Here is a 24,696-nt window from a genome sequence, read left to right as displayed (position 1 = left end):
CCAAACAAATAACTTGTTTTTTCATGGGATAATTGCACTGTGTCCTTTGTCATATACCTAATGAACTGTAGCTCTTCTTGGTAACGTTGCCCAATCTGGTTGACCACAAAGGAAATTGTGATTACATTTTTGATACATTTCAGGATGGCTTCAGTCTGACCTTTGTAGAGAGATGTTTTGTAACAATACTTGCTGTAAAAAGTGTTGCCTGTGTGTTAATTTTTTACTCAACCATTCTGCTTACCACATAAAGTAACTTTACTCAAATTTTATATTGTTTAATTTTTGTCATCTCTTGAACTTGGGAAATACATGTGGAATAAACCATACTTGTGTTTAAACTTCTTTGTTTCTTCTCTCCTCTACTTGTTCTTACATTAATATTCCATCCAGCCAAGTCTTTGAACCACTTCTTAAGTACCATTATTTTCCTAACCAGAAATAATACTGTAAGTAGCATAAAATATTTGGAATTGTTTCCTGTTTAATCATGCATTCTTTATTGTTTTCTGTCTCTGTTAGGATCAAATCTCTCATAAGTTGTTTACAGTTTATTTGGTGTACTCGATATTGTGTGTTGATTATAGACTATTGTACAAGTTATTTTAATGGCTCTCTATTGAACTAGAAGTTTTTAGCATAAACCATCTTTTTGTTCCTATACTTGATACCTTACATTTGTTGTCTCAAACTATACCAGATGTTCTTATGTTTTGTTTGTAATTTTGTTATTTAATAAAATGTTATGTAATCCCACAACGTAGTACCAGATGAACTATGTTGTTCAAAGTCTTTACTGTGCCATGTTTACAGTTACACATCTTCTGTGTTACTTAAAGTTTATTTAGTTCTACCATGTATTTTTTATTTATTGTCCTGCTACTATATTGTACCAGATGTTTTAAGTATCTGTCAAGTTTTGATTTAACTACAATACAAGTTCATTTTTATGCATAGCAAATTTTCATAATGTTCTGACTTGTTGATAGTTTTGTTATTACTTCTCTTTTATATGTTATTGTACAATAGATGGTCAATTCTTGATTAATAGTAGTTTATCAATAGCTGTTTGGATAATGTGAAGATTGCCACTTCTTAAAACTTCTTAAATTCTGTACCAGTGGTTGAAGATAATATAATTACAGAATAACCTTCTCAGGGAACTATGATTTCACATAGGGAGACACATTTCATTCCATTCAGACAACACAAGAAACTATAGAAAATGTTCAGATGTTTGACCAGTATAAATATTATTAAAAAGCCCTGACAGGATTGAGGTGTATGTTTTTATTACAAACTGTCAAGTCTTTCACTATGTATATATTGTTAATCTGATTTATTTCTGCAGAATCTTCCCCAAAGAGAAGGGATCCTGAACTTGATTCTTATAAATGAAATGGTAAGTTATTGTTTACTAAATTTTTTTTTTTTGCATTGTATAAAGTTTTAACAAAGTATTCTCAACCTTTATATTCTATATATCAGTACTAGAATTTTTTGATCAATCACCTTGTTGTGGTCTTACAAAAATGGAATTGTTTTTACATAAAAGTTGTTGAAGGTTGCATTTTAGTTTGATTTAAACAAAATTGATAAAATTATTAAACCACATGATGAAGTGAGGGCTAAAGAAGTGTACAGTTTGGGTAAAACCAAATTCATTTTTGGCTGGTTGGAGAAAGAATTTGAAATTACATTTGTTGGGAGTAAAGCACATGCAATGAACTCAAAGCTTGGAGAGTTTGTTAAATATGTTGTTTTAATGCATGACATGGAAATAAGCTACTCTACAATTTCAACTAACTTCTTGAGATCTTAAGGGCATAATATTTGTAAACTGTATAACAAGAAAATGAACCAATGTTTCTAATATTCAAAATGAAAGAGTATACTGAGAACCTCTGGTGGCTATCATTAAACTCTTAAAAAATATAGCATGTTTCTCCATTGACCATTATCTTTACTACAAGTAAATGATCGGTATCTGCATGTATAAGTTAGGTTCCATATACTTTCACCCCATCCTAAGTTAGAAATCTTTTAAAAAGAATATTAATAGAGTCAAAAGGTATTGGTTGGTGAAATAATTAAGTAATAACCAAAAATGTGCTTGAATAAATACAAAATTATGTTCTATGACAATTATTTTCACAATTTATGGTTTGAAAGATTTCACTAGAAACACTGTGCAGTACCAGTATTGATATATTAAGGTTGGCAAGGTATTCAATTTGACAACAACAACAAAAGCTGTTTCAAATGATTTTTTACTTTTTTTTCTGAATTTTTTTCTTTTTATTTTGCTAAAACTATCTCCTTAAACACAAGCAAACACAAAGTGTTCAGCTGGAAATCCTGATTACCCCATTAGATTGTGACATTTGTTTTTACCTGAAAACTAATCTGAACCATATTTTTATCAATCTTTTATAAATAGACAAATTCTATAAGGTACGTTGATAATTATTAGAACGTGCAAAAAAACATTAAGGGGTTTAAGAAGTTTCAGTTGGTGTCTTCCCTAGATACACATGCACCCTCCGTAGTTTTTTTTCCTTTCAGTACACGAAATTTTACTTCACATTAGATGAGTTTGTTTCTCTTAATAAATAGGTTTGTGAAGATGTAAGCGTGTCAGATGTAGCAAAAATGACAGGAGGTTTCTCAGGAAGCGATCTTCGAGAGTTATGCCGCATTGCTGCTTTGTATAGGGTGAGGGATTACGTTAAGGATGAAGCAAAACAAAAAGAATGGTGAGTGTACGTTATGATAAAAGTTCTGTAAAGCTGCCATTATTACTCCCAAAGTCTTCTTTCATATCTATATTTTGTTTACCATAAGTCACTGCCCACACAAATCTTTACCTCAAATCCATAATGAGCTAATTAAGGTAATGCAGAAAATAAACATAATGTATTATGATATTTTTACCAAATACCATGTAAGGTTTATTGGTGCTATTACTTTCATACTGTTACAGGTGTAAAATATTGTTCTTATATTCAATTTCTAGCTCTTTTTACTGCTTCAGGACTCAACATGAAATAATCTGGATATCATGAAATTTAAATGCTATAGAAGCTTAATGGTTGCTATGATGTATCCTAAAAGTCCTGCAGAGTCAATCCTTTATGAGTATAATTAGATATCTTGCAATGTGCACTAGGGGTGATTATAATTGAAACTGAGTCAATCCTTTACGAGTATAATTAGATATCTTGCAGTGTGTACTAGGGGTGATTATAATTGAAACTGAGACTTTCAGTATCTTTTTCATAAAATACATTTAACAACATAATAGATTGATTCCTTACTCCAGTTCTAGGAGATCATGTGATATATAAACACAGTCATTCTTGCTCTGGTGGTGTAAGTCAACTCACTCCACAATGCTATGCAATACAGGAAACATAGTTGCATATTGTTCATTGTGTCATTAGCTTTGTAATTTGGATATCTTGTAGTTGCTGGACTAATGCTACATACCTAACACTAGTTAAACTTAAATGTCTTTAGAGCTTCTATTACCTGATATTTCTTAAATTGACAGATGAGTGGGTTGTTATGTATATGTTGAAAGTCATATGCTGTAGCCTATTTGAAGGACTCTGTTATAAAAGAGATTATTAATTGTAACATCACCTCCAGAAAAAGGGTTGAGAAATTTTATGAGCTCAACTTTCACAGGCCTATCCAGCCATTGTAGAAATACTATTTTTATCCCATGTCTGGCAGAACAAGAACCAGTCAAATGTGGAAAGTACATTCCTATTTTAATAAAAATATTAGAATTGATAGCTTGCACTGATTGTCACTCTTAATTTATAAAGTAAAATGAAATGTTTTTTCCTTCTGTGTCAACTGTTTTAGTGATACAGCTCTTCTTTGCCACCCTTTTATAATGTTATAATATGAGTCATCAACAACTCAAACTGTTTAAAAAAAAGCTATAGATCAAGTGGTTTAAAGCAGCACTTTATGACTGACATATTGTCTAGCTTGAGCTCTGTAAGGATGAACAAAACTATAATGGAAAGATTGAAAGACTAACATTTTCTCATGTTAACTTACTCTCAGGTAAAGGATGGGAAAAATATTCTGATAAATTTATGTAATCCAAATAATGCATAGATTTGCCTTACAGAATATCATTAGCAAAGATTAGGATAATGCCATTTTGAAAGCAGAGCTTATAGGTCACTTTTTTCTTCCTAATTGACAACATTAGGTAGTGGAAAGTTTTTTGAATTAAAAAATGTGTAACACAAATTTTGTTCCTAGATAGTATGTGTTATTTCTTAATTGCTTATGTTGTAAAAGTAAAGAAAAAAAATGGCCTTCCTTCAAAGTTTGCTTTTGTGATCTGGATAATGAAATTTACAATTAACCTATTTTCTATGTAAAAACGGGCAAATTTGTACATTTTCATTTTCATTTGCATAAGGTCTGAATAAAACAACATATGAATCAAGATTTACATGTATTTATACTAAAGTTACACAAAAATGTTTAGAAGGGAGTAGTTTTGAGATATGAGACTGTAATGTAAATCACTTTCACATATCAGCCCCCAAAAGCAAAGTTTGAAGAGAGAAATACATCTTTTCCATTTACTTTAGGCATTTTCAATTAGGAAATAGCACTTTCTTCCCAGGAACAAAAAAAGTAACAATTTTGTTACCTATTGTAATGAATCAAGGTACTATTTCGTTTGTGGCTTGTTTCATGCACATGCAGATTCCACTGAAATTATATTTATTTCTTTAACCTATGAATGGAGACCAAAAAACAAACCTTTTCCCAGCTTTGTATGCACCCAGACCAGTAATACTGCTATTGTTGTTAAAGGGCAAGATAATTCAGGAACTTTGTATAATATTGGTTTTCTTTGGTCTTTAGTATCACTTTTAATGTGTAAAATGATTTAAAAAACAAAGTACATAATGATTTTAAAACTATATCTTTAAATTTATATAGTAAAGATGAAGAAAATTACTATGATGCTCTTCGACCAATCAGCATGGAAGATTTTAATTGTGCCCTAGAGAAAATGAAATACTCAAAAGTTCACTCGCTAGCAGCCCTACACTCAATTCCTGTAGACTGAATCAAATGTTATTCTAGAACTGTTTTGTGATAACTTGCTAAGTTATTTAGAAATATAGAGGTTAGAGAAACATTTTATAAAAGATAAACTTGATTGTCTTGAGTAATTAGAGGTTATGCATCTAATAAAGAATTTACCTCATTTTAGTTTGTTGAATGAAAGAAAAAATCACCATTTTTAAAAATTAACACCATCGGCTGAGTGGACAAATTTTTTTTATCATCTCAGTGTTTAGAAATTACTTGGTGGTTAATAAAACTCAGTTTCATTGTTATAAGTAATAGTTTTAACAGTCATGTATAAATTAGTAACTAAATAATAAATGCCTTACACTACAGCAAAATAAAATCCATTTATTTATTTCTTGTATAAAAAATATGAAAATATAGAGTTTTAAAAGTTTTGGAGTATCTTATTCTGTTACTAGACTAGTACATAAATGTTGTAGTTTTATGGCACAATTGGAAGTACTGAAATTCAACAATGGGAAACAAAAAAATAGTAGCTTTCTTCCTAATACTGAATGGGGGAGTATTAGTGATGAAAACGTTATAATCTTTTATGTTTACTTGTTTCATATGAAACAATCTTTTGTTTTACAATACACTCTCTACTACATCTGCACATCTAAAATGGTGAAAATAAGTGTTACTTCTACTATGAGGATGATGGAAAGTGATGAATTACACCAGTACACTTATATCACAAGTTTAGTAAGTGTTAAAATCATTGGTTGATGGGTAAACATTTTGGGTAAAGGACAGTGTAGTATGTACAACTCTAGTATTAAAAGAAAAATGTTAAACATTTTACATCACTTTGATGTGTATTACAGAGAAAGTTATAAATAGCATTACTCCATTACTGTCATTTTCATCATGAAACTTGGCATTCCTGTCACTGAGATTTGGATAAGGGAGTGATAGATATGTCTATATACAAAAATATAGTGGTCAAATCATTGTAAGTTTGGGATTTATATAACCCAACCCAGTTTTATATTAACCCTAAGTAAGAGCAATGTAGAACTCCACAGAAACAGCTTAGGTTATAGACTAAAGTCACTTCAATATACAGAAAATCTATTAAAGATTCCCCATACCAGTTATGGGGTTTAAACTTTTGTTCCAACACAGAAAACAACAGCCCTAGTCATTATATTATCACACATTTACTTAGTAAACTCCAATAATTTTAGCTGCAGAAACTAGTCTTAAAGACCATTTATCCACTGCAAGCAGAAATAGGTCATGTTCAAATTTAAATCTCTTAAACTGTTAATAGAAGGTTGTTTGAAGATCTTGTATTTGTAAAGTATTTTTCCTTACCTAATTGAATAAATGAATATACACATTTTGGCTAAACAAACTACATGAAAAATGCTTTAACTTGAAACCAGGATCATGTGTTCCACAAAACACCATATTACATTATTTCAGATAAAACCTAATTAACCTGCTTCACTGATGCTAGTCACCCACTTTTGGGGAAGGTCGCTGTCGGTTTAGTCTCGAGAGAAGAGAATTCAGTTCTACTCCTTGAGTAATGCTAAAACTTCTCTGCTTTTCTGTGGTTGTAGTCCGATTCACCATTTCTACAAGTAGTATAATAATTTACTTAACTTTTAATAAATTTACATTTTGGGAACACAGCTATGGTATTATGACAGCAATTAAATACAAGAGCTTGAAAAATGTGTGCTTAAGTACAGAATCAGCTGCAGTCAGTAATATTTAACTCCATGCCATACTCATTTGATTCTAAACCTCCTACCAAAAACAAAAACATGGGAGTATAGTGATGCTCTTTTGAAGTATGGAACAAAGATTTTAAGCCACAGTCCATTATTTGTAAAGAGGTTCTCAGTAATAAGCTCCTTGAATACTTCCAAAAGGTAAAATTATGAATTAAATGTATCAGCACAAGTCAACCATTCTGAATGATAAAGCACGGCTGGTGTCATATTTAATTACACAGCTGCAGAAAAATTTATTCTCACAGCCTCTCTGAATATAGTGCATACAATTTTTGATGACAAGTTTGCTGAAAAATTGAAATCTATACCTCTCACTGCTATTGCAATATCTGAGAATATTTACCATTACAGAGCATTTAGAAACCAAGCTCTTTACACACCTGCACTCTGCTATGGATATTGTAATCTAACTTGATGAGATTATTGACATTAATAGTTCAAGGGAGATATGTATGGAAAGATTATTTCATTGTGGTGTCTATCCTTAGCAAAAACACAACCAGATCAAACATATTTAATGCATGACTGCATATTTGAAAAATACAAACTGGAATGGATAATTGCAAAGCAAGTGAGGGTGCAGCAAATATTACTGCTAATAATGTTACTTGGAATCACTGTTCAATTCACTGTAAACCTTGGCTGTCAAGTGTATTTAAAATATAATCTAGGTGTAGTTCTATAAGAAGCAGGGAAAGTGGTTACTATGATTAAGGGAAGTTCAATTGACAGTCGATTCTTTGAAGTGTTGTGCTCAGAACTGGGATCCCATTGTTCTCAATTTCTGTATTACACTGAAGTTCAGGGTTCTTACAAGGATGAACAACATAAGAGAAGAGATTCACATTTTTCTACTTGAAAAGAAGTACTATTTAGCAGATTGGTTTTTGTAATTACAATTGGATAATGAAGTTGTGATATTTGAAATCTTTTCACTTCTACATTACATTATGAAAAAATCCAAATATTTCAAATATCAATAACATTGTCACAAGCCAGATTTCAAGGTGATCACATGCAACACCTTCAAAAGAATACTGTCAAGGAAGAAAAGCTGAACAAAATATTGCTGCTTTGTCCGACAATTTTAGTTAATGTTTCTCAAGAGAATTGCAAAGTTTTGAAAGAAAAGCATTGCATGAAAGATTCTTTTGAAAACTAAAAATTTATTGTAAGACTTAAAACTGACAGTTGAACAAGAAAACAAGTGAAATACTGAGTGACAACTAGGCTTTCCTGTTACTGGAGTAAGTTCATTTTAAGTAATGTCTAATGTTTACATGAAGTTAAAGGATTGAAATGAGGCTCCCTATTAATATAATTTCAGAAACATTCTTGTTAGACAACTTTTTTGCTTTTTTTTAGGGGGATGCCATTTTCTTGAACTGGATTGTGGGACAAAAAATTTCAAGAACACTCCTCTACACAGAGCAGCAGAGATTTTTTCTCTTGTTGAAAAGGCCTCAAACAAAGCAATAAGGAAACTTAAACCTTGTTAAAGACAGGGTACATTCTATATTTTAATGAAAGATGAATCAACATAAAATGGGAGAAAAACCTGTGCGCCTTGATGAAGGAAAAATTAAGCAAAGAAAAAGAACAAGGAAAGGATGATCAACAAAAAATAAACCTTAGAACATGACCATATTTCTTGTGGAGGAAAAGAACTTGCTATTTAAAAAAATACAAAAAACCTAACTTTGACAAATGAGTATAACCACTCTACAAAGCAGTAGAATAGTGGTTCACAACTCATTTTTTGGTCAGGGCCAATGTGGAATGCAATTGAGCCAAAGCAAGCTGTAATTATTTATTTCTTCAAGAACTTCTTAACAACTCTAAAAAGGATTAAAAACACATTTCTATTAAATTTTGATGCAGAAACTTTTACTAACAGACAAAAATTGGTGTCATTAACAGTTCTGTAAATAATAGTAAAATGTACACAACACTGACTACAGTGCAAGATGTAAACAAACAAATTACATTAAATTTATTATCACATACAACAGTATTCTATAAAGCTGTAGTGCTCAAACAAACCTAATCAATGGAATGGGTAATGCTTTGAGAGTTAAAAAATATTTTCATCAAATTAAAAATAGAAATTTAACTTTGTGCACTATAATTTTGTGACACAAAATAAGCTGGTAGACCAAATGTGGCTCATGAATCATATGATGTGCATCTTTGTAGTAGAGAAAGTGACCTCCTTTACAAAAAAGCAAGAAAACTCAGAGAGACAGTGAAGTAGCAGAAACCTAATTTTTTGTTAAAGGCAAAACTCAGTTTTTTTAAGGAGGAAAAAGTTCTTTAGAAAAGACTGAGAAGATGTATTAGCTTGAATGTTATAAAAAACTAAACACAAGAGTGACAAGCAATGAAGAACAACCATCAAGCTAAATTTTCTCCTTCCTATTAGAGAGAAGAAAAAGTAGACAAAGACAATACTGAATTGAATGTAAGTTATATAACCTTTCAAGTTTTGAATTTTCTTTGAAGATAAAAAAAAAATCCATTAAGAACATTTAACATACAGTAAAATGTTGTTTACCTGATATAGCTTTAAGCATTTTCAGCTTTGGACTGTAAGGAATGCCTAAATTTTGCAAATCTTTGTCTGTCAATCTTAAGAAAGTTCCTAGGTCAATCTAAATAAAGTAAAAAATTTTAATGAAATTTTGGTCTTAACTTTTATTATCACACCATCCCATGATCCTTGTTTTATATTAGAATAGAAATTTAGGCAATATAAAATTTTTTGGCAACATGTATATTTTAAAATTGTAGCTTAAATCATTGCTATGCATTACAATTGCAGAGCTCAGACATATGTTTAACTGGGATATAAACTTACCTCATTTTGTAAAAATAAATCAGTGTACTTCATCAGTCCTAACTTACAAAAGAGTTCTGTCAAGTCTTTCACCTCTTCCAACAATGATACTGGCTCTTTTGGGTACACACTGTCAAAGTAATTACTGTTGCAGAAAAGACTGTCTTCTAGTAAATAACAACAAAAAAAGGTAATATCTCAGTAACAAATGACGTTGTTCTAACTATAAGCCGTAAATTAGTAACCAGTAAATCATCATAACTGTTTATCTCTTTCTCAACTTGTATCTTCAATAACTAAATCCATACTAAAACCCACTGTTTAGATCTACACATCTTCATCACATTGTAACTCGAAAATTATTTAATAGAAATAGCATTAATGTTAAGCATGCTTTATTAGGAGTCTATTATATAGATACAAGTTATTCTCATGTAATTTGTCAATACAAGTACACAGCCAAAACTAAGGATATTCCTCTAGAAACTTCATTGTAAGTCAATGGCCCATGAACTGGCAAAACCTGAAGGAAGTTGAAAGGATAAAGACTTTAAAAAATAAAATTTCATAAGAACACATAAAGATGCAATCAACTACCAAGTTTCATTTTAGTAACTTTAATTCCACACATTTCAATATACCATTTTTATGTTAAATAATGCCATAATTTTTTCTTCCATTACTTTAATCAGTTGTCTTATTTTATGTTAATTAGATGTTTTTTTATGACCTAATACAATCACAGAGGAAAGATACAATACTTCAGGTGCTTTATTTGCTGTAATCATTGTTTATTTTAAGCGTAGATTACAGAGAGATGATACCTACCATCTTGGATGTGATGATTCTGCTCCATTAACTTGAAATTTTGAGCACTTGTAAAATCTGTATGATTAAACCCCCATTCTGAACTAAAGTCACACTGTTCCTCCTGCATCATTGAACAAAATAAAACATTTGTAAATAACAATGCTAGTAACACAAATCACTCACAAATGTGAACCCAGTATGAAAATTTGACATTTAATATCAAAACAATTAACAACAGCAAACTCTAATGGCATTAATAGATCATGTAAATTTGAGATGTATAACAGACTAAATTAAATTATTTAGTTTGCTTACAAAATAAATTTATTAACACTGGCCTTTTGCAATCATTCATGGGTGTAATCCAGAGATGAAATGAAAGTATTTCACACTGGTATAAACTTTAGTCTTACCTTAAGTGTTTCAAAATTATCTTGCTTTCGACATTCTCGCAATTTGTTTCTAAATAAATACTCTGGTGTTGATTTTGAAAATCCCTGTCCAGACCAGACACTTGTAGGAACCCTAGCCTCTGCACTGACAGGACGCTGCATTGCTATTTAATTTGAAAAAAAATATGTGGAGAAATTGGTCAAACACATATTTTGGTTACAATGATTTTTATTTTTCATTAAATTCATTATTACAATGATCATTAAATTTTAACATCTTTAGCACAACTTTTAAAATTCATAAAGAAAAAAATATCACAGAATTCTGTAAAATATTGAGTTACTTTCCTTAACTTGAACTAATTACAAACATACAGTTAAGAAATACATACAACCACATGACATATTGAAAACCTTTACTAGAATGCATTATGTTAAACAAATTAAATATAATGGTTGTCCATTTTATTTTAATAATTTTCATCAATACAAAACATGTCCACTATTTGTAAAGTACATGAATAGGCCTGAAGTAGAATAGTTCAGGTGAGTTTTAAACATAAGTTATACTATGCTTTCATTATTATCACAAAATCTACCTATGAAGCTTTGGATTTATTTTATTTTATTTTGAAATTGTTCCAAATTTGCATCTTGTTACTCCAGTGCCCTTCAAATTCATAGTCAAATATTCTAGGTTCTTAAAATCCACAAGTTTATTTCCAAACCTCAATATTTAAAATAATTCTTTAATGATTTTGAAGAAGTTGGGTTATTGAAAAATAACATGTTTTACCCTTAGTAGCTAAGAACATCCCTTCTTCATAACCAAATGGAAAGTCGTTTTTATGCATTCTCTCAAAGCCAACAGCTTTGGGATCACACTCATTCTTATGGTCTGAAACACTTCTGCAATGATCAAATGGCCCACTAAACAGAAGAAATTTCAAAATATAAGGATTGCTACATCAATAAAACTATGAACTTCAAGTGTGAAATATATTCAGAAACTTAAATATTTAATAATTGAGCTCTCATTCTTAAAAATAACTATCAATAATGTACCAGCTACCACACTAACTAGTAAGACTACTTGGTTTTTAACAAAACACAACATTTCAGGTTTTGAACAGCTTTTACCTTCACAGTTCACATATAATACAAACTTGGTTCCAGAAAACAGTGTGAGTGGAGCATACTCTTGCTGTAGTACTTCTGATAAAAAATATCTATCTTCTCAACAAAAAACTAATTCAAGTAGAATAAAATCATAAAAGTTTAAAAGTATGTCCTGATAATAAAAAGTTTTTAATCATTGTATAAAAATTCATGTTACTTTGCTAGTAAAGATGTGGAGACTGTTCTCGATAAAGGTGATCCTCCTGTTGCACCTTCCATTGATAGTCCAAGATTGCCTCCCTTGTTAATGGATAAACCTCTACCTGAAATGGCCCGTGGACCACCTGAAGCTCCTGGAAAGCATGGCTGCTTATCCCACCTATATGGCTTGCCTAGTAATTTAACACAAACATGCATAAAAATTACTCGAGGAGATTACCAAATGAAGATTTTTGTTTTAATTTTATTTCACTTTTAAAAACATACAGTCCTCTACTGGTGTGAAGTTTAAATTTTGACACAAAGGACTTAAAAGACACAAGATTTATTGAAAAACCTGATCTTTCTTAAACAACATTCTGTTTGGACTTAACTGAGTAGGTATGCTTTCTTTAATAAGAATGAATTTAGTCTTCAGTCTCTTTCAACCCTCCCTCTGGGTGTTGTTAATCAGCAAATAAAAAGATCATCCCTTATTAGTTCCATCAGTTTAGATTTCAAGTAAGAAGGTCCTTTACAGTTCCATCAATTTAGGTTTCAACTAATAAATAAAAAAATCTGTACATTAAAAGCAAAGAAAACAGAGGTTTCTCTCCAAGTATATGTATTTGTCTGTAGCATGCTCTTAATTATTTAGATTTCAACCTGTGTAAAAAGTTTTTCCTTCATTCAAAATATCACAAATACAGATTTTTTTCCAGAGGATAACACAGGAAGAAAACTACTTTACCTGAATCCCATGAAAATGAATAAATAAGAACACCTCCCATTTTCTTTATTCTTTTAACATGAATACACTAGTCATGCTTCTTTAACATACATGTTTTACTGAAGAGCTACACATTCACTGGTGAAAAATTACCATCTTTGAAAAACAAGAATTTTCATAGTACACCTATTCAAGTAACAGTAAGTAAACTTTTTCAAATCAAATGTTAAGTAAGTTCCACCTTAATCCCTAATCCTTTAACTTTAAAATTAGAAAACATATCTATACTAACCCTTATCCAAGACTAAAACATTCTGATCATCTGCAGTCCCAAGTTTGTTGGAAAATTCTGAACATATGGAGTGGATTGGACTTTGTCTTGGACTGATGTTTGGACTAGATATACTACTGCTCCTACTGCTATTGCTCCCAGAAAACTCTACAAGAAGAAAGCAGCAAGTACACAGTTACTAGAAACCTGTAAGATATTTTAAAAAAGTGAAAGAATGCAACTGACAGGATTGCCATAAAAAGGTATCATACATCACTATAACGGAAAAAAATCTCTCCATTAGAGAAATATCTGATTCTCAATGATTTACAGAATCTCCCATCAAAGAAATACTTGACATATATCACACAATAACAGGCAGACTTCCAATACGAATGCATAAAAATATAGCACAAAATTCCTCATAAAAAATATTTAACATACTTAACTGAGAGATTCATTATCGTTTGAAATAAACATGCATCACTGCAATATCTGAATTTCTAGAAAAAAATATTTAAGATACATAATTATACTCCTCAATAAAAATAATTTGTAGTCAGATCATATTAGAACTGAAATTATGATGAAAAAGAAACAGAATGATATTAAATATCCCAGTCAAAGCCTTCATCTTAACCTGAACAATGGATGAGGTCAGTGTCATCATGACTAAGGATAGCACTAAGAGGAAGTAGGAACAATGGTATGACAGATTCTTGTTTGTGAAAGCACTTTATTTCTCATAAATGCTTGTATAATTTTGTAGGATAAAAATTTGGTTACTAAAGTTTTTTTTTGTTTGTTTTTTACATGCTTCTTTTCCTTCCTTAGTTAACTTACTAAAAATAGAAATAAAAATCAAGGCTTGATAACTGGGTTAAACTCAACCAGAAATTTCCTTATGTGCTCGACTAAAAGACAAACTTTCTATAAACCAAACTGGAAAAACTTTTCACAAGAATAATCCAAAAGATGCTAGAAACTTGGCAAGCTGAAATTTCTTAGGAGGAATTAAAAAAATCCTTCTTCAACTGCATATAAAATATGGCTAGTAACATCATGACTGATGAGCTCACGTTTCAAGTGTTATCACAATATGACCAGATACATAATGATGGACTCGGGTCTTAGCTGTAATTAATAATTAAAATCGTTATGATTTATGAAGCTAGGGCTCTGGTGAAACCAAAATCTGACCAGAAGCATTATGAAAATGCTTTTAGGGCATGCAACACACAAGCTTTCTGAGCCATGAACTGTGCAATCCATCTTAAGGATCACCACTAATTGTTTTGTTCTATTCCAACACATTTTCCCACAGAAATGCATCCAAAATTAGTTCAACAGGAATTATCTTCTTGGAAAAACCATGTACAATTTCATCAGAGCATGAAAGATCAAATGTATATAACAACTTAATGACATCACAGATAAACACTACAGACAAAAATTATCTTATGTGTGTGGTTCTTATAACAACTTGGTCAGAAAGCCAGTTTTCATTAGATTGAGGTTCTACTTGAGGAAGCTTTACTGAATACTATATCCAATATTGGTTGATTTTAAAGATTTATAATAACCATATATTACTATTTATCACCTTAGCTTATTCACACTATTAATAAACAAGCATTACTTTCACACTTCTTGGAGGCTCAACATTTATATGAGAATCATAAATGTTTAATCAAGTCTATCTTTAAATTACTGTCTACCTTTTGTCAGTACGTTGCTGCTGCTAAAACTTCACAAGGCTGTGGAATTCAGGCTGCTTAATGGCCAGATCACGTTTTTACCATTCTACTTTGCCCATTGGACAATTAGTTATTTTGTTTTTATATCATTTTTTCTTTTGCGAGAAGAACAGTGTGATGATGGCATAGAATACCATTAAAATAGTCTGTTTCTAAAGCTGCCCAACTATATAATGTTGTTTTACTTTATTATTTAATATTACACAAATGCAACAAGTGCATTTTGATATATTTAACTAGCAAGTACCTGTATCTGTAGAGAATGGTGGTTTGGGATCAATTACAAAGGACCAGCTGCTTCTTTTGGTCATCTCAGTGGAGTTAGGGTAAGGCTGGGAAGCAGGAGGAAGAAGATGATTGTATGTCAAGGTCGGTGTACTGATGTTTTGAACCAGGTGAGTAAATAAGGATAATAATGTATTGAAATGGGGTGTTGTGTTAGGTAGAGCACTGGATGAAGCACAAGAAAGAGGAAGATGAGAATTATTCAACAATAAAACAGAGTTTCTTGTTGGTGGCATGACATCTCCAATAGAACCTAAAATAAAATCCATGAACAAATAATTAGCCAATAAAATACTGTGGAAAGTTAAACCTTTCAACCGAAAACATGAAAATCCAAAACTGCTGAGTTTATCATTATATACATTGTATGTGTATCTATTTATGTTTGATCAGCAATAATCAAAAATAACTTACATATTAGGCAGTTTTTCTAAAATAACCTTCTTACAATGTATTAATACCATTAAAACCAAATAAAAATAACTAACATAAAACAAGCTATATGCTTTACTAGTTAACAGAAGGTTTGTTACTAGTATCCTTCCACATGTTCATTGACCTACAAAATGTAATCAGCACTTCTACAATGAACACTTAACAAATTTATACTTCTTGGTATGTTTAAGTCCTTCACATAAATAGATTTATCTGTATTATAAAAAAAAAGTTTTTCCAAGTAACCTTTTAGCATTCAATTATAGTAAAAGAAGGTAATAAAGAACTACTTGATACAAAAACCATTTTCAATTTTCTAAGTTATCAGAAGAAAAATTTAGTTTAAAAAATTGAAACAAAATTCAGTAACCTTCACATTACTACAATAACAGAACAAATTTCAGTATACTGACACAGTACTGAAGTTTCTACTGAACTTATTATGAAGTCAGAGTTTCATATTACTAAAAGACATGTCAGAAGGTATAATACATGGAATGCCATAGAGTTTGTATCTGACAATTAACACTTCAAATAAAATATCCACTTATATCATTCTAAACCAGAACTTAAACTACATTTACCTGATGCCATCTTACTGAGTTCCTGTACAAGCTGATCCTGAGGCACATTTCTTCTGTTTAATGATAATGATGACAAAAATAAAGATATAGCATGTTTCTCACAGCATAATGGTACATCTGATCTGTCAAGCCCTAGAAGCTGTCTCCTCACCTCAAACAGAACTCTAGAGTCTCTCTCTGCTCCACGAACAACCACAGACTACAAAAGCCAAATTACAACTTGCATTAACCTACTTCTATCTCAGCAGAAATTTGTAGACAATATATTGCAATACAAAAATAACAGTAGATTTTCAACTTAATGGTTAACAATATTGTAATTAAGATTCAAACAAACTTTTAGCACTAAAGTTATTAAAAGTTTTCTAATACTGCAACAAAAACAAAAATACTTAGGCACAATATTACTATTAGTTCCTCTGTGTTAGAATCAGAAAAACAGAATAAGCAAACCTGTTTTATAGATGTACATGATAAAATATCAAGATTCTCTCTTAATCATTTATTAACAAGATCAATTTTGATATCTGATACAATCATTTATATTAATCATGTTATTCTTAGTTTAAATATTTAATGCTAAAACAAAGTTCCAAAATTTACATACTATTGTAGCTAATCTTGTTACTTTACATTTGAAGATGTATTACATGCACTTATCACAGTTTTCTGATGAGTGTATTAATAATGCATTTAAAACAAAAATTATTTGAAGAACTTCAGCCTGAAGTGACATCTCAAAGTACAGATCATTTGAAAATTTATATTTTCAACTAGTTAGAACTTTCTTGGTAATTGTTTTGTGCTTGTTGAATTTTGTGCAAAGCTTTCTTGAAGTCTATCTGAACTAACTATCCTTAATTTTGAAGTGATAGCCAAATGGAGGCATTAGTCAACCTCAATAACTCTTTATTTTTTTTTTTTATCAACAAATAGCAGGATTGACCATTTTATTATAATGTCAATGTGACTGAAAGGAAGAGCATCCAAACACTCACAGATAGCATGTAAAGCACCCTAAGCACCAAACCACTGTGAGTCTAGTAATTTGTCCAGTTTCATTTTCAGCTAGCATTAGAACTTTTTCAGTAATTTACACAATTTCATTCTCAACTAGTGTTAGTGTTATAACTGTCTTGGCACTTTGTATCATTTTATTGTTAAGTTAGATCTGTTTAGTAACTTGTGCAATTTCATTTTCAATTAGAATTATAACCTTTTAGGACGTGTACAATTTTTTTTTCCCAGGTTAAAACTCTCTGCTATTAAACTATCTACTGATAACAATGTATAGGGATATTTTCAAATAAAGGATAGACAAATAGGGACAGTTTCTATTTTGTGGTGTTCAAAAAGTTGATTGTATACATTTCACCACCTATTCATACATATCTGGCAATATTAACTACTTTTCAATTTTTTACAAAATATATTCACCCAGCAAATAACAACTGCACCAACTTATATAAGTATTGACAACAGAAACTAACTATCTGATGCAACATACTACTTTTTGCTTTACTTTGTATGAAATGGAGAGAGAAATTTATAGTCTCACCTTCCAGTTTTGTTTAGGTTTAGGTCTTAAAGTGATATTAACTTTGAGCTGCTCCATTAATTGTTGAATCACAGCTGAAAAGATAAACATATCAATACAAAAAGGTTATAACAAGTTTTTGTCACACTCTTGTTTTGTTTTTAAAACAGCAGTGAACTACTGTGCCCATTAGCTAACAATATTATTTAAACACATTGCAACTTTCATTCATTAACCTATGCTGCTGAAAACACTAAAGCCATTAAATTCATGTTTGTGTCTGAGATTTAGTACTTACATTACCTGTTTATTTTATTGTAATTTAGTAGAGAACTCCTACCTCCTTAATAATGTTGCATACTGTTAGTTAGAATTAACATTTTTTTGACAGATAATGTGTTATAATAAATTATTTACTCTAGCTATCTTTATTTTTCACCACAAAGAGCAAAAATTACCACCTTCATCTGGAGAGAAATAAATGCTTAATGCCAAACAAGCACTTAACTTTAGGTTTGACAAAGTAAAAAATTCTCTTAACATGACTTTCAACATAATACAAGCTAATTTCTGAATCACTTTACATGAATTATTTCATAATAAACAAAGTACAGAGTTAAGATATTAACTTTAAACTTTCTCAAATTACCTGGTTCAATATTTGGGTTATCCTTCAAGTCAAACATCAGAACCAATGGAAGGCAACCCTATGAAACAATTCAAATTTAGTGCTTCATATTCTCGTTGTTTTAAATTATCTGGTGAAAATAATTCAATGTCCAATTTACACAATGATAACAAATTACCTTATTTCCTCTTTTAATCTTTCTACAACCTTGAACACTTGTACACAGCTTTAAGTTGTTGTAGGCCTGTGTTATAAATGATGTTACCTAATTAACAGTTTTGAGTTTTCTTACTAAGTATTATTTTATTTAAAGTTACCACTTTTACAGTTTGGAAGATTATGTTTTAAAAGAGGTACAATGTTTTGATCACTGGTGAGATGAGTCTCCAGTGCACAAGTGTTTAGGATTAAGAAACTTTTAGTATAGTATTCAACAATCTAACAATGTATTTACATTTTAGAATTAATAGTGGTTATTTATGTATATACATACCTATACCAATCTATGTGAATTGACAGATTATTCATTCATGATTGAACACAAACAAATAAAAAATGAATATTAAAAAAATTTGGAACATGTGAAATATCTACATAAGATGAGGAATATTTAGAGAAATGACAAGCAAGCATGCAGGTGTGATGAGAATTTGTTAACCATGAGACTGTTTGATTTTATTAACAAGGCTTTTCTGATTTTTCTTTTGTCAATGTCAGGTTCATGTTTTAGTACAGCAACATTTTGTCCAGAAAAATTGTGGTTATTTTTGTTCATATCCTCCTAGACTTGGGAAGGGGTTTTTGATGATCTTCATGTTACAACTTGTTTCATCTATACAAAATGTTGGGCAATTCTTATACTTTATTTTGTAAAGGTTTCCTGGTGAGGCGAGTTTGTTATAAAACTTTCTTAGCATGTCTTTCATATTCAAATATCTAAGCATTATGTTAAGGTTATATTTATGTGTTAGTTTTTAAATTTTCTCATAGAGTTATGCTAATATTTTCTATATCTGGTATAGTACAAGTGAATTAGGTTCCTTTGGTTTTGTTGAGGATTTACAGACTTTATTAAGTATCTGTTAGCTGTAAAGATATTAACATTTGTTAATAGTTTCTGTAACTAAGTTAGTAGAGAAATGGTTTACGTTAGTAAATCATTGACTTAAGTACAAAACTTCTTCCTCTGTGTTTTGTGGTCCTTATAATGGATGCCAAATTTAGAAGATTTGTTGTTTTTTGTTTTTTTTTTATAGAGTAACCTAACTCTTGACACATTACATGATTAGAAAACCAGTTTATGCAATTTCTACTGTAAAATGTTAACTAATGTAACACAAATAAACTTACACAAAGTAACTCAGAAAACAGAATACCAAACAGAGATCCAAATACCTCACAAAATACACAATGACTGATTCAGCTCTCTCCCTTAAAATAACTCTGCAATCTTCACAACTATCTCTTATTTGTATTCTAGATATGAATGTAGGAGAAAAACTTAAAATTTTCTAAATATTTTACACCTTCTAGCTGACAAACAAATTACACATCATTAAAAATATAACTTAACTATTGAGTAGTTTACAGCAATTATTTAAAATGTGTAAATAATTGAAATCAAGGTTAAAAATAAATCAAGTAAGACTGAGAATTAATAACACAATCTTAAGATGAGAATAAATGACTAAAACTGTAATTATGCAATGTTTTAGACAAATGAGCCTCTTTGGTACTTAAAGACAAGAAGTTTTTTGTAAATATGTTAAAAAAATAAACAGGGAAAAAATTAATATTTTAATGGAAAGCAGTGATCACTGGTTATTTCTAGAATTGCGATAAGAAGTATTCAAAAGAAAATAAATGCTCAAAAGTACATAAACAAATAAAGTAATAGTAGTTGGATAGAGTGTAAAATGATTTGCAATCCCTAGCTTGGTTGGCATTGTGATCCATATAGCTACATGAAGCAGTCTAAATTTGATGAGAAACAGGAACTTAAACAATGGTCACACTTTATTTGGCTAGCATGTTATCTTAAATACTAAAAACATTACTGTATCCTTGTATTTTGACCTTAGTGTCCAAATCCATCAAACAAAGGTCTGTTATGATGGTATTAGATGTTTCATGACTAGTGCTTCTTAGTGTGAATTAAACAAAACAAGCAATAGTGTCTATATTAGTAACAATCCAAGCACCAGGAATGTCTGTATGGAGCATGAAAATGATGACAATGTTGATGTGAACTGCCAAACCATTGACAGAAGAATCACCTTTCTTGTTATGGTCCCCATTTCTGATTTTAATGACAACAAGTAGAATCTCACAGAACACTATTTCCTAAAGAAATCAATATATATTTCTTCACAAATACCAATGTTAGACAAACCTCATAGACAATCTAAACCACTAAGGAAGAGTAATGCTGTCAATTAACCAAATGCTTTTAAAAAAGAATAATGCAGTTCACATAACCTTGTAGTTGCCCTCTACTTGACACCTCATGACAAGGCTATACTTTCACATTATGAAGCTTCTCCCAACATCAATCATGCAGTCCAATTTTAGATAGGATTTCAAATTTCATTATTTTGGAAAAGTATATTACATATTATGCAGCAGCATATGTTCAAGTTATTAAAACCAATTACCTCTGATATACCAATTGTGTATAAACCAAAGTATACCGAGATACCATTTTTGATCCAAAGACATCTGTTAGCAACTATGTGTTCTTAGCAAACAAGTCCAGAATACGTGTTTTGCAAAACTTGGTGCTATTTTCTCACAGTAATACAATGTTTGAAAGGTGATGGTAGCATGCACAACATATTTATTGAATCTGGAATGTGTACAGCTATAATAATGGATAAGATGCTTGTTAAAATATAACATACAGGGTCAGAGGGCTCCTGTTTGTCTTTGAAGTCTTGATGAGAACTACATATATCAATCCTTTACATGTTTTGAATAGAATGGTCACCTGCAAACCATTCAACATATCTGGAAGCATATACCTGTAGCAAAAGTTACTTGATAAGACTTCCTGAACCTTTCAATACTGCTGAAAGCATTCATGAAGAATTTAAAACAAAAATTCCTTTTTCCATCAAAATGGTGATTCACTTCATGGCATCAGCTATGATACAGTTTCTAAAAAATATAATGCACCATTGGTGTTACAAAACACCAGCATTACACATACACATTAACAAAAAGTATGCCACTGTTATACAAAAAGAAAACTTAAAATGAAAACCAACTGAAACATATGGGGGATTAGTCATGTCAAATATTAACCATATGTACACGTGAAGAAGTGAAAATGTACATTCACAACCTTTTACAGAATGATGTTCAACATGGCATTATGCATTTGAATGTCACAGTTATCAAGTATTCATTTTACCTTACATTCCTGATTAGGTGAGAGTTCATGGTAGATGACAGACAGGAGTAAATACCAGATACAATATACAGGAATACTGAAATAAAAAAAACTATACACATGCATTTCAAAGGTTCTAGAGGCTAGGCAAATACAATATGGAAAATGTATGGTGGAAATAGGTAATTTTAATTTTAAGATGAACATTATCTTAGTCAGGCTGACATCAGCAATTCACAGACATATTTGTGTATAAACACTTTTGCAAGACATTTGAATTTTTGTGTACATCAGATCTTTAAAAGCAAAGCATGCTACCTTTCATGTAAATATACATGGGAAATTTGGAATTACAGCCAATATTCCTTTTCCAATTAGTTCAACCCCACACACATTTGGTTAAATAGGATGTTTTCTGTCAACATGTCCAACCCATTTGAGATTGATCAACATTCAGATGTCTTGTCTTCCGAGAGGCAAGTCAGCACACCTGTACAGAAACATTCCTAGCTCCAACTGATAATGGATAAAACTGAAACACTTGCAGAACTGTGAACAAGAGTATTAAGTGTGTTAGCTCATGAAAAAGAAAGTTAAATCTTCAGCACAGCACTGAGCTTAACCAATTACCATCTTTCTGCAGATAATACTAAAACATCATATGAAACAGCATTATTCTCAAAACTCACTACATCCACAAGTCATGAATGGAAACAGCTATTAGACCTTCAATGAACAAGCTGTTATAACTACACTACTGTGATGATGCTAAAATTTCATAAAGTCCATACAATCATAGAGATTCTTTGAAGGATATGATGGAGTCAACTCTGTCAAAGCAGAGAAAGGTATATAATAGAATAAGTTCTTGGATGTTCTAGTAAACTAAACATTTTCACTTTATTACCTCCTACAATTAAGAGTCTATTCACACAAACATTAGTGACTTCCTAATCATTTGGTTAAAAAACACTATCACTAATCATCTCTTAATAAGCAAAAGGATGCAAAGGCAATTGGATGAATCATCATCTCCTACATTAATATTTCCACTAAACACAAGAATCAATTGATATATTGCAGTTTTGGCAATTAGCTCATAACTAGATTTTGTCATTGATACAGAGTTGTACGTTTTCCATCTACATGGCTACATAAAACATTGTCCAATTGTCCAATCTGATTAAGGAACAATTTATTTGATTATGGATGCTTCTGAAGTTTAAGATCTCTTGCAGAAAAATAATTATTTCTGCATAAAGTACAGAGCAGAAAATGCAGCTGTAAAGTACATCTGACTGTATGTCTTTCAATTAGCATCTCAGATGAAATTCATATGAAATAGCAACATCTCTCCTTATGAATTACTTACTTCCAATTTCTTCCTATCAAACTACAACATTAAGAAATTTCTAAAACATTAACTATTTTGTTTCTATTACTTCCCTTAAACAACAGAGAAGTATGATACATTTGTAGTTAATATAGAGAAATAAATTATTTGTGGTGTGAATCTTTTACAAGCTGATGAAGCATGATTGTAATAAATTATACTTGTCATAAGACCTATATGTGAATAATGATAAATACGGTTTATTTGAAGTACAATTATCATATAATCTCCTAATTCTTGAAAATCTTTACAAAACTACATTGAGAATGTACCATTGAAAATACAATAGGCTTACATAACATCTTGTAACAAGTATAATTATGTGATTTACCTTGATCTATACATAAAAATAGCAGATGGTTTCCTGCACATGAATCATACAGTTATTCGATGATTGTTTTGTTTTTTCTTGGATATATTTATTTAGATCAAACAAATTTAGGTGAATAAGAGTATTGTAATATGCTAAGAATTAAAAATATAGATCAAAAACTATTTTTTACAGTGGTCTATAAAAGTTCAGAAATAACAAAAAAAAAGCTTCATAGAAGCATAGAAATGAAGAAGTTGTTATTTATGTGTTTTAGAGCAATGTTATACATCAATTATCTTACTATATTTTACACTACTGTCACCATATGTTTGGTTACCATGAGTTCTTGCCATGCAGCATAGACATAATCCAGTTGGCCAGTAATTGTTACAGTAGATTTATTGGATTGAGTAGGGGTTAATCCACCTCCACCAGTAGATGAACTAGCATCAGGAAACGTAATTGAAACTCCAGTAAACTGGACAATTGAGTGAACATTACAACCATTATGTCCCATGATAAAACTATGATGATGAGAGGAAATCTCTAGACTGAAAGTGACCAGCAGTCCAGGCTAAGATAAAAAAAATAAAGTCTCAAAATATACATCACAAACTTTGGTTTATTGAAACACACTTGTAGTTGATTAATTTCTTAAAAAATCAAAAATATAGAAAATAGGTTGAATTACATTTCCAAGAATACTTTATTACTAACACATCTGAGGTTAAGAAAACCCAAAAACATTTTTCATTAAGCATAAACTATGTCAGTTTAATGATAAGAAAAATTATATTGCTTTTTACTTTACACCACATTTATTGCAATTTAAAAATTCTCAGAAATTTAAGAAGGGGACAGATAATTAAAAATAAATATTCGAGTGACGGACAAGTTTACAATTGTTTATTACCTAGTGTTATTAGCTACAACTAATAACACTAACAAGTAATTTTTACATAGTTAATATTTTGAACTACATGCATTCAGTTCCTAGATTGCAGACCATACAGTTGATCATATACAGTGATTAAACTGAAACAATTGATACATACAATCCTTTATAGCCAAGAAGCCATAAGCTTGTATAGTTAAAGAAAAAATAACAACTGTACTTTTAAAATAACAAAGTCTTCATGTTTATTTCCTAG

At 30.5% G+C, this 24,696-nt stretch overlaps 2 protein-coding genes across 10 annotated transcripts in view; one reads left to right on the top strand and one right to left on the bottom strand.

Annotated features, from left to right (window-relative positions):
* Window positions 1-9,545, top strand: part of nmd (no mitochondrial derivative) — a 43,465-nt gene extending 33,920 nt beyond the window's left edge. For 3 of the 5 annotated variants that reach the window (XR_013015948.1, XM_076462139.1, XM_076462141.1), the window contains 3 exons: window positions 1,352-1,402; window positions 2,617-2,756; window positions 4,981-5,512. Coding sequence is in view for 3 of the 5 variants with exons in the window: in XM_076462139.1 (XP_076318254.1) it covers window positions 1,352-1,402; window positions 2,617-2,756; window positions 4,981-5,110 (321 nt within the window). In the remaining 2 variants the exon portion in view is untranslated. Of the gene's footprint in view, window positions 1-1,351; window positions 1,403-2,616; window positions 2,757-4,980; window positions 5,513-8,231 lie in introns of those variants that run through there. The other 2 variants (XR_013015949.1, XM_076462142.1) reach the window with 2 other exon arrangements.
* LOC143229582 (protein bicaudal C homolog 1-B-like) overlaps window positions 5,448-24,696 on the bottom strand; it is a 55,845-nt gene continuing 36,596 nt past the window's right edge. For 4 of the 5 annotated variants that reach the window (XM_076462137.1, XM_076462138.1, XM_076462134.1 and 1 more), the window contains exons 8-20: window positions 23,883-24,119; window positions 18,470-18,527; window positions 17,842-17,915; window positions 16,284-16,482; window positions 15,227-15,517; window positions 13,244-13,390; window positions 12,241-12,415; window positions 11,701-11,834; window positions 10,926-11,068; window positions 10,531-10,633; window positions 9,724-9,869; window positions 9,421-9,517; window positions 5,448-6,704 (exon numbers count right to left, since the gene is read on the bottom strand). In XM_076462137.1, the coding sequence (XP_076318252.1) occupies window positions 6,580-6,704; window positions 9,421-9,517; window positions 9,724-9,869; window positions 10,531-10,633; window positions 10,926-11,068; window positions 11,701-11,834; window positions 12,241-12,415; window positions 13,244-13,390; window positions 15,227-15,517; window positions 16,284-16,482; window positions 17,842-17,915; window positions 18,470-18,527; window positions 23,883-24,119 (1,929 nt within the window). In that variant the 3' untranslated portion in view covers window positions 5,448-6,579. The remainder of the gene's footprint in view (window positions 6,705-9,420; window positions 9,518-9,723; window positions 9,870-10,530; window positions 10,634-10,925; window positions 11,069-11,700; window positions 11,835-12,240; window positions 12,416-13,243; window positions 13,391-15,226; window positions 15,518-16,283; window positions 16,483-17,841; window positions 17,916-18,469; window positions 18,528-23,882; window positions 24,120-24,696) is intronic. The other variant, XM_076462136.1, reaches the window with a different exon arrangement.

The sequence above is a fragment of the Tachypleus tridentatus genome, chromosome 10 (genome assembly GCF_004210375.1).
Source record: "Tachypleus tridentatus isolate NWPU-2018 chromosome 10, ASM421037v1, whole genome shotgun sequence".
NCBI lineage: Eukaryota > Metazoa > Arthropoda > Merostomata > Xiphosura > Limulidae > Tachypleus > Tachypleus tridentatus.
The sequence above is the reverse complement of the archived record's forward strand: the minus strand, read 5'-3'. Positions and strand labels throughout refer to the sequence as shown.